Raw genomic sequence first — 13848 nt, forward strand, 5'->3', positions numbered from 1 at the left:
GTCCCTCTGTGAGAGTATCCCTACACTGAAAATCTACCTCCTGGATCAGCAGGTAGATTTAGAGAGTATCCACTTTCTTACTTGAATGTGTTCTTTTTCCACCAAAATATTCACGCCCATTGTAGATATGGTCTGAAATGTCTTGTTCCTATCCAGAAGCATTTTCTTTTAATAAAGCCAGAACATTCCCGCTTCCATTATTACTTGCTATTTTGCCAACTTTTTTATTGTTTAGTTTCTCAATAGTTTGATAAACAAACTTGGTCACAAATTCTTGACAAATTTTTTTTCAGAAAAAGTATCTCCAACTTGAAAGATGTTCATCATTAAAAAATTGCTTTCAAAAATGTGTTTGCTAGTCATTTTTTAATCCAGCTGATGCACATCATCAATCATGACACTGTTGTTGTATGGAACGAATTCAACAGTCTATCATCACATAGAATGAAATTACAGGGGCATACTCTAGAAGCTCACAAGGACAACATATCCACTAAGATTCTTTCAAGAGCGTCCGCTGTTCTGTACACCTATTCAAAAGGAAGATACTAAGACATCTGTCTAGCTGTAGTCAGATGGCTTCTAACAGGTTCTCCATAATTATCTGCAGAAGCAGTTTCAAAAACAAAGAAAAAAAAATATTATTGTGTTCCTGTGAACTTTGAAAGTATGAACCCAAAAACTTGTCTCCCCTCTTTTTGATAAAAATAGAACTGGATTTCATAACCTGAGTATCCTAGTAAGACAAAGAAACTGGGATGAAGGCAATGGTAGCAGCATCTTCAGTCTTCTGCAGACTTTCTTTAGAGGAGCTTGCTAAATAAATTTACAGCTTTTATTTGCCTTGGCAGAAATTTTCAGTACCAGAAAAGCTACACATCTTGTAGTTGCCTGTTGCCATGAATATTTATATATGTACTATAATTAAACATACTTTGTCAGTCCCCTTTTCCAACTTCCTAAGAAACACAAGTAGTAGTAGTTCTTGTGCTTCTCACCAAGATAATGAACCACAGTCACCTCTGGTCTTCCACTGGCCTCTGGCTAGTAGCAGCCTATTCAAATGTCAGTCTTAAAAATACATGGGCTCTTTTTCACTAACACCATGCTCATCATCACAGAAGGAACCTTAGTGAAAACAGGCGATTTTATGTACCGTCCAAGTTCTGCTTCTCTAAAGATATTTTGGCAGTATTCTCACCCAAGCTTCAGTTCCCTAGTACAAAACAGGCAGAATTCCCCACAGTTTTTTGGGTAGCGGGAATGGGCTGGAGCATAAACCACGCTCCTCACCATTGACAGTCCCACACATTCCTGAGCTTAACTTTTTCCCTTGCCAGTTAGAATCACAGAATCATAGAATGGTTTGGGTTGGAAGGGACCCTAAAGATCATCTAGTTCCAACCCCCCCTGCTGCGGGCAGGGACACCCTCCACTAGACCACGTTGTCCCCTCCCTGGAAGTGTTCAAGGCCAGGTTGGATGGGGCTTTGGGCAACCTGATCTAGTGGAAGATGTCCCTGCCCACGGCAGGGGGTGTGGACTAGATGATCTTTGAAGATCCATTCCAACCCAAACCATTCTGTGATTCTAAAACTGCCCAGATTGGATTAGTTGCGTGACATGTACAACAGAAATTTAACTGACTTTTCAGATAAGGCTAAGTTTCTGGACATAACAGAAACAACTGGTAAAAAATGAACACTCTGCAGATAATTTGTTCAGCTTATCAGCTTGCTCCATTCAAATATATGTTAACAATGTTAAACATTTCAATGATATTTGACAGATTTTACAACTTAGTAGAGCTCACCGAAGCACATCTCTTTGATTAATGCAACAGCAAAAACCTAGTGAGTAGTGACTACATAAGGAAAAGTGTCTTATATAGCAAGACAAAAATAATAGTTCAGAAATTACATATGTCCATACAAAGTTAAAGAAACATTATGGTTTATCACTCTACCAGCTTCTGATGCTGTTTAAAACCCAAAGACCAAAATCGTTTTTAAAGTAAGACACTTAGGACCAAGGGAGAATCTTGCCCAAATCTTATCTTTTGGGAAGTATCTGTTTTCTTGTCACAAACTCTAAACTAAACAAAAATAATACATTCAAGATTAAGACCAGTCTAATCAATTTCTTTTCCACTATGTAGGAGAAGATTTCTTTAATGACACTGGTAAGAACCACCACTACTCAAGTAAAACCAATGTCTGAGAATAATTTAAACACATATCCATACCACATTTAATCAGAACAGATCATGTTTCATGAAGTATTTAATCTCTGATTAAGTTTCATTGATCACAGATTTTAAAAACTAATTGATAATTTCATCTCACCTGGCTGAAAATCTTGTGCCATTTGATGCAGAACCTGATGAAGATGTGACATATACACTGCTGATTGATCCCTGAGCCATTTCTGTAAAATGAACAACATGTATTTCAAGAATACTTCAAAACACACTCATCTAGTTCGGTGCTTAATGCTAATGCTTAATCCTTTTAAAGTCCAGAAAAGGAGTCCTGAAACCAAAGCAACCATATTGATGTACTATATCCAAAACAGCACAATTAAAAACCAAGAGGCTAGTGCAACAGCAAAATTTCAAAATATTTTGAAGTAAGCAAGTCAGATGTCTTCAGTATTCTTATATAATGAAAATGATAAACCAATATAAAATGAAGGCATGACCATGTTTGCACTTAATACCTTTTGCCTTTGCAGGTAAATCAACTATAAATAGTCCTCTTAAAAAATTACACACTGCAACAATCTACTTATGTGGTATAATGCAAAATGTGGTTCTATGAAGAGCAACAGCCCATTCTCTATGAATCTCTATGTTATTTGCTCCCTAAGTTACACTAAAAAGCATATATATTTGAGAAATTGTTAGAAATCTTCACCACAAACTGGTGGAAATTAACTGATCTTAGATATTTTCATGTTTTTTCCTTGAGTCTTGTATTAAAGAGGAAAACAAACTCTTACTGGAGTAACTCACCTGTCACATATGGTTCCAGAGCTTTAGGAACCAAACTCCTTGCAATTTTTAGGTCCTCTGCTGAACAGCTTCCAGATTCTAGCCCACAAGCCATTCCCATTCGTTTTAGTACTTCTATATCATCATGAATTTCAAAAGTATTGTCAAAATTAAATAGATATTCAAACCTGGAGAGGGAAAATGTCTCCATTAGCTTCAATTACTTTAACTACCTTTCCAGTTTCAGGAATTGCAGCATTTTAAAAACTTAACACATAATGTTAGTGACACATTACATTAAGCAATCAAATTTTTCAAAATTTATGTACTTGATAGCAAGCAACAAAACCTGCAATTATACACACTATATAAATCATTAACAGGTTTAACAGATACAGAGTTTTAATTAAACATTTTGCATGTTTGATATTTTTTTTCTTTAATCCCATTCCTCCATGGCTACTGTGTAATTTTTTAAATGTTTTTAAGCTTTTCTAATAAGTCAATAGTGCAAACAGAAACTTCTGCTACATTCAGCTTTTGTTTAGCAGATGAAAACCCTAGCTTTTTGAACCAAAAGCAGAGAACAGCAGTTCTGAAAGCAAAATCCATTTTTAATTCTGCTGGGTACATTTCATCATGTTAAAGCCAAAGGAAAACACTACTTGGTAAAGTACGATATCAAACTTCAGCAGAGCTGCATTACTTTGCTTCTAACATCTCTAGACAGTAAGTCTTAAAGATGTTATTAAATGTGAACACAATTACTCTGTTTATTAGAAAGCTCTATAAAACTCTGCTTCTATTCAACATGAGTAAGTTTTACCTGTCTGAAGTGCATGTTCTCAATCTACAAAAGGCACAAGTAAATTTATTTGTATTTCATTTTTAACGAATCCAGATGAACACTTTAGGATGGACATAAAAACGCCTATTTGTACCAAAAGCCAGATAGAAAACTTTGTTAACTCACTTGTCATTTGAAATACTGCAGTCAATCACTGTCTTCTTGCTGGTGTTCACAATGATAAATGGCAAATGGATGACAGAATTGGAAGGTGGTGGTCGATTTGCCTGTTGTTCCGCTTGACGATTTCGCTGAACGAGGTTCTTGAAGGCAATTTGCTAGAAAAAGCAATAGTGATATGAAAGTATGAATTAAACCTTCAAGACACTGTTAATGAAAAAATCCCTCAGATAAAGAATTCCAGCAATGGCTGCGGCAAGTAAATGCAGAAAAGGACAGAGAGTGTTCACCACATTCCTGCATATTAAGATGCAAGAGGAGATACAAATGGTAGTATGGAAAATACAACACAGTAAAACTTCACTGAGGAAGAAAAATGCACGTTCTAATAACTACATCAGGACAGATCCTTGACAGAATGAAGAGTTAGCAATGACTGGAAAAATTAATTTTCATATAGCATTCTACTTCCACTCTGTTTACTATTCCCTGCTAGCTACTGCACTCAACAAGAACAGCTGAATGACTAATACCGTATTTTTGCTGAAATTATATGCTAAAAACCAGTGAACATTTGGGATTTGAATGTCTGACATTAAGTTTCAGAATTCCTCAACTAAGATTAGGGACTTTTCTCTCATATCTTACCTTAAAACTGCTTTTCAGAATGGAATGTTCATATTTTAAAGATTACCAATTGTAAGAACTAAAAACTCAAGTTAACTATTAAAACTCAAGTTGTAAATCTTACAGTAGGGCAACAAACTAAGAAGAAGTATTTTTCTGGTCATGGAATCAAATTAAATAAGCAGGAATTAAAAAAATCCAAAGCCAACAGAGGCTGATAAAAATCAGACAGCTGTTGAGATTGCTGTCCCACAGCTGTCTGTACTTTCTTTCTGTGTGCTCTCCCTGAGGTTCTCATTCCCACTGCGTAGGTAATGCAACTACTAAGGGATACATTCGGGTGAACCAGCAGCCCAGTGACTTAAGGGACAGAGTACTGCTTCCCCCAGTATAGCAGGGGAAATCTGGGAAGTTCAGCGACTGTTTCACAGCAGTTAAGCCACTTACATAGCAGGGGCAGCAACGTCCAAGAAAGACAAGACAAAGAGCATTATGAGAGATGACCTCCGTAGTCACATAATTATCTATGGACTCTAACACAGGAAAACATTCTAGATACAAGAACTTAATTGGAACATTCAGAGGGGACAGTATGAATTACAGTTCCTGTCAACATAAATCCTATTTAAACATAGTTGAAACTGCAAAAGAGTTCATCATAACTCATGGAACATTGCTGGCTTCCCCAATAGCAATGGTCCCAGCTAAACTACAGTGCTAAATTAAAACTATACACCTTATCCTGAAATTCACCTCTAGTCTTCTGTCCTGGTTTCAGCAGGGACAGAGTTAACTTTTTTCCTAGCAGCTGGTATAGTGCTGTGTTTTGGATTTAGGATGAGAATAATGTTGATAACACACTGATGTTTTTAGTTGTTGCCAAGCAGTCAAGGACTTTTCAGCTTATCATACTGCCCTGCCAAGGAGAAGGTGGGGGGTGCCCGAGAAACTGGGAGGGGACCCAGCCAGGACAGCTGACCCAAACTGGCAAAAGGGATATTCCATACCATGTGGCATCATGCTCCGTATATAACTGGGGATGACCAGGAGGCAGGGCAGTGTGGGAACTAGCTGAGCATCAACTTCAGATAGTGAGCAACTGTGCTGTGCATTGCTTGTTTTGTATATTCCTTTATCATCATTATTATTATCATCATCTTCCCCTTCTGTCCTAAAAAACTGCCTTTATCTCAACCCATGAGTCCTACTTTATTTTTTCTTTCTGATTCTCTCCTCAATCCCACTGCAATGGGAAGAGCGAGCAAATGGCTGCGTGGTTGTTCTAGCTGCCGGTCAGGTTAAACCACAACATCTTATAAGTTTCCCATCCCTCACTGGGATAAAACAACAGGAATATACGTATAAGTTACCTTGCCCTATAGACAAGAGTACCTTGACTGTACCTGTAGAATGAGTTCTTGTAGTTGAGACTGTTTTTGCTTTATTCTTTCAAGTCTTCTCTGTTTCTCCACCTTAAGACAGAAAAAGGATTGGTTAGTTTGTTGTTTATATCAACATTTTCTCTCCTTAAAATCATTTCAATACCAGAAAACTGGAGCTAGGATGTATCATGTCAATCATTAAGGTTCTGCAGATAATTTAGAGATCTAACTATCAAGACTCACATCAGTAGTACTGACGGAAACTGTAACAAAGAGCAGAATTAGAACACTGGGAAATAAAGTACAATGTATCAGACAGAGGGTAAAAACATCTTTGCAAACAGAAGTTATGCCTCAAAGAATTATCCAAATTCTCTCAAGGAGGCAAAGAACATGTAGACCAGAAGGATCCACTTGATGTCGTCTACTGATATTGGAGGTATAGGAGAAGATCCATCAAAGATGCATAAAGAAATGAAGCTCCTATGGAACCAAAGGTTAAGTCTCTACAGTATTAAATACACACTAAATAATAACATAAAAGATAGGAGACACAATGGTAAGAAATAAACTGCTTTCCCAGTGGAGGAAGCTCACCAGCAGATTACCACAAGGACTAAATTTACAGACTGTTATTCAAATTATAGAGGATCAGAATAAGGGGATGAACAGCAAGGTGACAGAATCTGCTGACAACACCAGGCTACCTGGCACAGTAAAAAAAGAACTCGTCACAAAGCACACTCCAAGTGTCTCGTAGCATGAATTTTGACATCATCAAAATTAATTTTGGTTGAAATAAAATGACATTCAGTAGAGATCTTAAATTACAGTATCTACAAAAACATCAACTCAGTACACCACAGCAGCCAAAAATTTGAATTATCAGGAAAGGAACAGAAAACAAAACAGAAATTATCACTACATCAGTGTATGAACCCAGAATCTTTAAATGTTGAATTCCATAGGTCTAGTGTTAGTATTTCAAACAGACCATACAAAAGAGCAATCAGGATAAGTAATGGTACGGAACAGATTCCATACAAGGGAATAGTAAATAAAATAGGACTCTACAGAAAGAACAATGAAATAATGAGGGAGAACATGGGAGATATCTATAAAACCATGAATAAGATGGAGGAAGTGATAAGGAATGACTAGGTCACCATCACTTCCAATGGGGAAAAAAAAAATCAGAGGATATCAACTAAATATATATAGTATATTCAAAAACAAACAAAAGGTATTTCATAAGAAGCTCCTAATGCACCTGAAACTCACTGCCACAAAAGACTCAGTGTTAAAAGCAAACTTTATACGAAGTCAAAATTTGTGGAAGAAAAATTAATTGAGGGCTATCAAACAGAAGGATACTCTATCTGCCTCAGGTTATGCCTGAACCACATGTTACAGGAGGAAACACCACTAAATATTTTCTCTAATCTTATACTACTTCCAAGGTAACTGCTACTGTTAGGCAAGATACTGGATAGACAGACCACTGGCCCAAACATCAACTTAGGTCCTTAAAACATACAACTAACAAGAAAATGACCGGAGATAAAAATTCACATGAATGCAGTTTTCTGTTCAGTTTTGGTGGAAAAACCCCAGATGTATACACAGTTGAAAAATCTGCAAAAAGGCATGGTATTATATTAAAAAAAAAAAAAAGAAAGTAAGTAGAACCAGGTCTTATAATTTAGCATTAGAAAATAAGACAAATAACCCCCTCCCCCCAAAAAACTTACCACAACTCACTGTGGGATGATAAATATTTAAATCAAACTCAGATTTACTAGATACCCTAGACTTTCTTCATCTAGATAGCAATTACAGTACTAACTGAAAAATCAATTATCAGTATCAAAAATCTCCAAGTCCACCACTAAACCATGTCCCTAAGCACCACATCTACGCGTCTTTTAAATACCTCCGGGGATGGTGACTCAGTCACTTCCCTGGGCAGCCTGTTCCAGTGCTTGACAACCCTTGTCGGTGAAGCCATTTCTCCGAATATCCAATCTAAACCTCCCCTGGCCCAACTTGAGGCCATTTCCTCTTGTCCTAGCACTTGTTACTTGGGAGAAGAGACCAACCCCCACGTGGCTACAGCCTCCTTTCAGGCAGTTGTAGAGAGCAATAAGGTCTCCCCTCAGCCTCCTTTTCCCCAGGCTAAACAACCCCAGTTCCCTCAGCTGCTCCTCACAGGACTTGTGCTCTAGACCCTTCTCCAGCTTTGTTGCCCTTCTCTGGACACGCTCCAGCACCTCAATGTCCTTCTTGTAGTGAGGGGCCCAAAACTGAACATAGTACTCAAGGTGCTGCCTCACTAGTGCCAAGTACAGGGGGATGATCCCTGCTCCTGCTGGCCACACTATTTCTGACACAAGCCAGGATGCTGTTGGCCTTCTTGGCCACCTGGGCACACTGCTGGCTCATATGCAGCTGGCTGTTGACCAACATCCCCAGGTCTTTTTCTGCCAGGCAGCTTTCCAGCCACTCTTCCCCAAGCCTCTAGTGTTGGATGGGGTTGTTGTGACCCAAGTGCAGGACCCAGCACTGAGCCTTGTTGAACCTCATAAAACTGGCTTCGACCCATTGATCCAGCCTGTCCAGATCCCTCTGTAGAGCCTTCCTGCCCTCAAGCAGATCAACACTCCTGCACAATTTAGTGTCATCTGCGAACTTACTGGGGGTGCACTCGATCCCCTTGTCCAGATCATCAATAAAGATTTTAGAGAGAACTGCCCCAGTACTGAGCCCTGGGGAACACCACTTGTGACCAACTGGATTTAACTCCATTCACAACAACTCTTTGGGCGCAGTCATCCAGCCAGTTTTTCTCCCAGCAAAGCATAAGCCCATCCAAGCCATGAGCAGCCAGCCTCTCCAGGAGAATGCTGTGGGAAGTTGTGTCAAAGACTTTACTGAAGTCTAGGTAGACAACATCCACAGCCTTTCCCTCATCCACTAATCAGGTCGCCTTGTCATAGAAGATCAGGTTAGTCAAGCAGAACCTACCTGTCATGAACCCATGATGACTGGGCCTGATCACCTGGTTGTCCTGTATGTGCCACATGATGGCACTCAAGATGATCTGTTCCATGACCTTCCCCGGCACCGAGGTCAGACTGACAGGCCTGTTGTTCCCTGGATCCTCTTTCCAGCCCTTCTTGTAGGTGGATGTCACATTTGCTAAACTCCAGTCAACTGGGACCTCCCCAGTTAGCCAGGACTGCTGATAAATGATGGAAAGTGGCTTGGTAAACACTTCCGCCAGCTCCCCAGCACCCTTGGGTGGATCCCATCTGGCCCCATAGACTTGTGTGTGTCTAAAGTGGTGTAACAGGTTGCTAATCATTTCCCCTCGGATTATGGGGGCTTCATTCTGCTCCCTGTCCCTGTCTTCCAGCGCAGGGGGCTGGGTATGTTGCTGGGTAAATAACTGGTCTTACTGCTAAAGACTGAGGCAAAGAAGGCATTAAGTACCTCAGTCTTTTCCTCATCCTTTTTCACTATGTTTTCTCCTACATCCAATAAAGGATGGAGATTCTCCTTAGCCCTCCTTTTGTTTTTAATGTATTTATAGAAACATTTTTTATTGTCTTTAACAGCAGTAGCCAGATTAAGTCCTAGCTGGGTTTTGTCCCTTCTAATTTTCTCCCTGCATAGCCTAATGACATCTTTGTAGTCCCCCTGAGTTGCCTGCCTCTTCTTCCCAAGGCCATAAACTCTCCTTTTTTTCCCCAAGTTCCAGCCAAAGCTCTCTGTTCAGCCAGGCCAGTCTTCCTCCTCGCCAGCTTGTCTTCAGGCACATGCTCCTGCACCTTTAAGATTTCCTTCTTGAAGAGTGTCTAGCCTTCCTGGACTCCTTTGCCCTTCAGGACTGCCTCCCAAGGGACTCTGTACACCAGTCTCCTAAACAGGCCAAAGTCTCCCCTCTGGAAGTCCAAGGTAGCAGTTCTGCTGATCCCCCTCCTTACTCCTCCAAGAATCAAAAATTCTCATTCCATGATCACTATGCCCAAGATGGCCTCACATCATCACATCACCCACAAGCCCTTCTCTGCTCGCAAGCAACAGGTCCAGCGGTCGCCTTCCCTAGTTGGCTCACTCACCAGCTGTGTCAGGAAGTTACCTTCCACACACTCCAGGAACCTCCTAGACTGCTTCCTCTCTGCTGTACTGTATTTCCAGTAGACATCTATTAAGTTGAAATCCCACACGAGAACAAAGGCTAGCAATCATGAGACTTCTCCCAGCTGCTTATAGAATATTTTTTCTGCCTCCTCATCCTGGTTGGATGGTCTATAATAGACTCCCACCATATCTGCCTTGTTGGCCTTCCCCCTGATTCTTACCATAAACACTCAACCCTATTGTCATCATCATTAAGCTCTAAACAATCAAAACATTTCCTAACATACAGGGCTACCCCACCACCTTTCCTTCCTTGCCTATCCCTTCTGAAGAGCTTGTAGCCATCCAATGCAGCACTCCAGCTGTGCGAGTCATCCCACCATGTTTCCATGATGGCAACTGTATCAGTTTTCCTGCTGCACAATGGCTTCCAGCTCCTCCTGTTTGTTGCCTGTGCTGCATGCGTGGCTGTAGATGCACTTGAGTCGAGCTACTGATCCCGCCATCTTTTTAAGGGGAGAAGCCCTAATTCCTACCTGACCTTCCATGGTTTCTAACCCATCAATAACCTTTGTGTCTTTGCTGTTGCGTGTCTCCATCTCCTACCTTCACTGAGATGCAGACTGAAGGACTTCACTAGCACACATTGGCATGCTGCCCCCAGGCTTATCTTTGGCAAGCCTGCTTTTATCCCCTTCCCCCTTCGAAACTAGTTTAAAGCTCTTCTGATGAGCCCTGCTAATTCCTGTGCAAAAATCCTTTTCCCCCTTTGAGACAGGTATACCCCATCTGTTGCCAGAAGGCCTGGTATCATGTAGACCAACCCATGATCAAAAAAACCCAAAATCCTGCCAGTGACACCAGGCTCGGAGCCAAGTGTTGATATGCTGGCTCTTCCTGTTTCTCCCCTCACAATTCCCTGCAACTAGAGGGATAGAGGAGAACACTACTTGTGCTCCTTTTCCCTTAACCAGTTGTCCCAAGGCCCTAAAGTCTCTCTTGATCGGCCTTGAACTTCTTGCTGCAACTTTATCGCTGCCTACCTGAAAAATCAACAATGGATAATAATTGCATAATAAGATAAATAATCTTATTTATTAAGAATAAATACAAAGTCTCATTCTATTCTGATAAAGTGAATTGACTTCAGCAAACCTCAGTAACTTCATTATCCTGTAAATCTCAGTATACTCAACAAAAAATCCTGCCAGAACGTATGAATGCCTTTCAGTATAAAACATTTTACTTCTTATCCAAGATATGCAGTAAAGAAGTCCAACATGTTCATGTAAGACAAATGTCAGAATTACATATGACCTGCAGCAACAAAGAAGGAGCAACGCTTATATAAACTTGTCTACATGCAACATCTATCATCGCAGATGTACTATTTGGAGAACATCTGGAGAAAACAATCTTCTTGACTCTTAAGCACCACTATTGCAATGTTGGAAATACTCATTAATCTTTCAGTTTGATTAACTTCCACTCAGAATCATTTCACGTATACTGTAAAAGCTGTGACAGAGCTGTATTTTTGACATAGAATTAGAAAAAAATATATTTAAGCAATCTGGAAGTTTAAATGTGTGTTCTGTAAATACAAATAAAATTTTTAAAGAAAGAGTCAAAAGGGACCATACTATTCCACTTTGCTATCCCAGAAATCACATGCACATGTTGGATCAGAACATATTAAAGCTGTAAACATTTACTCAAACACAAATCCATTGTGAATTTCCTAAAACATATACCTCTAAATTCTGACATTCCTGAGCCGAGTTAGTAGGTAGACCAATCCATTTGATTTCTTTCTTCTCTTTAGAGATAATGTTCATGGCCATAAGGACATTTAAGGCATCATAGACACGTCGTCTAATATTCTTCTGGTCATAAGCCTGCTGTAGACATAGTGCATTAATCAAAAACATACCTGTGACAAAAATATTTTAAAATAAGTATATTACAGTAAATGGATAAAGTGGGGTAATGTCTGAACTGTTTCATTTAGCAGTAGGAAAAGAAATACAAAAGTCTCAAAAGAAATTTCTCTTCCCCCATTCAGTTCACATGTAATTGACCTCCCATATACTTACTGATTCATTTGGTGAAATGTGATTATCAGTGGTACTGAATTCTGCAACCAACTCGTCTGCCACCTCATTGTATGAGGTGGTTCCTTTTCTTTGTACCTTCTCACAAACCTTCATAGAGAAATGACGTAAACCCTTGCCATTCTTCTCTCCTTTTTTGTTCCGCTTCCTAAATATACGTATAATATATATTTTAAGAAGATTTGAACTTTGGAATATTTAATGTCTCTTTTTCAAATACAGGCACACTGCTGCAAAAACCAAGCCTTCCCTTTTGTTCTGCTTCTTACCCCTTCCCAACATTTTTTCCTGTAATTTTTCCACCACAATTTACAATAATTAACAATTCTAATGTCTTGATGCTGAAACACAGTACAAATTCATCCTTTTGGCAACTCTGCTATCTCTAGTAGCAGATAGTAAGTTAACAATAGGGATATTCCTTGAAGAAGTCAGTAAATAAAACCTTCTAATCTTCAAGACAAGAAGGGGTAGGGGAATAAATGCTAAACTTTGAAAAGCAAATTACAGCAGATAACGTTTGGGGGGTGTGGTGTGGGTGTTGTTGCTATTTTTTTTCTTTTTTTAATTTAAATAGCTCCTGTAGTTTGACCACAAACAATTAGATTAATTGAATATTGTTCTGCATAAATCAAATAATCACTGAACAGAGAAAGTCTGATACTGGTTGAACTCACTAAACATTACACTATTACTAAAACACAGATTTGAAGTTATACAGTATGTGAAGTTCTTACAAAAGCTTCAAAGTTACAACAGATGCAAGAAGTATAGCAAAATTTTCCACGTGTCTTTTGAATAGAAAGTTCTGTGTAACTTGAGGAAAAATATAAGTATCAACAAAATTAATATCAGCAATGGAACCTCTCAATTCTCTACATCTCATTTCACTGTATAATTCCAAAGTAGAAATCTATTTATGTGCAACAACACACTGATGATAAATTTAGTTTTAAATCAACTACATTTAACAAGAGACCCTTAAAAACAAGCTTGTATGAGAAAAGATACCAAAAGAATGCATTCATTGCATCTAATACTTTTTTTCCAGTAAGAACTACATTCTTATTTCAAATGATACTTCAGGATACATCTGTTCAATCTGAAATGGTTTTTATTTTTTGGAAATACACCAGAAAAATAGAAATGCCAAATTAAAAACTGAACCAAGTCAGATGAATTCCTGTGTGTCCTTTTAGGAGCTAAATTCTCTGAAGGCAAGTAACGTGAAAATAACCATCAGTGTTTACAGAAAATATTCTAGTTGATTTTATGACAAATGAGGGCGCATTCATTCTTGTGTGACTGTTCCTGGTTTTAGTACAGTATACTTTAATGTTGAAGTGTTCTTGATGGAAAGGTAAATAGACTGTCTCTCTTACACTGCTAGCCTGAAGAGTACATATACTATCACGGTGAACACTTAGAACAATTAATCCTTTGCAACTTTTTGTTTTGCTCACCCAGCAGACCATGGCGAAGAATCTGCAGTCTGGTTCTGTGATACAAAATGTGTGTTAGGTGTATGTGGACTTCCTACCAGGATAGTATTTGGCGCTGAAGGTCTCTGAGGTGTACCAATAACCTACAATAAAGATAAAATTATTTGGAAAATGATCATAAA

General features: G+C 39.0%; 1 protein-coding gene across 4 annotated transcripts in view; it reads right to left on the minus strand.

Moving 5' to 3' along the window:
* Positions 1–13848, minus strand: part of TFDP1 (transcription factor Dp-1) — a 57247-nt gene that overhangs the window by 1926 nt on the left and 41473 nt on the right. For 3 of the 4 annotated variants that reach the window (XM_054838898.1, XM_054838895.1, XM_054838907.1), the window contains exons 5-11: positions 13688–13809; positions 12207–12372; positions 11865–12011; positions 5989–6057; positions 3965–4116; positions 3013–3179; positions 2345–2426 (exon numbers count right to left, since the gene is read on the minus strand). In XM_054838898.1, the coding sequence (XP_054694873.1) occupies positions 2345–2426; positions 3013–3179; positions 3965–4116; positions 5989–6057; positions 11865–12011; positions 12207–12372; positions 13688–13809 (905 nt within the window). The remainder of the gene's footprint in view (positions 1–2344; positions 2427–3012; positions 3180–3964; positions 4117–5988; positions 6058–11864; positions 12012–12206; positions 12373–13687; positions 13810–13848) is intronic. The other variant, XM_054838917.1, reaches the window with a different exon arrangement.

The sequence above is a fragment of the Grus americana genome, chromosome 1, assembly GCF_028858705.1.
Source record: "Grus americana isolate bGruAme1 chromosome 1, bGruAme1.mat, whole genome shotgun sequence".
Classification (NCBI taxonomy): domain Eukaryota; kingdom Metazoa; phylum Chordata; class Aves; order Gruiformes; family Gruidae; genus Grus; species Grus americana.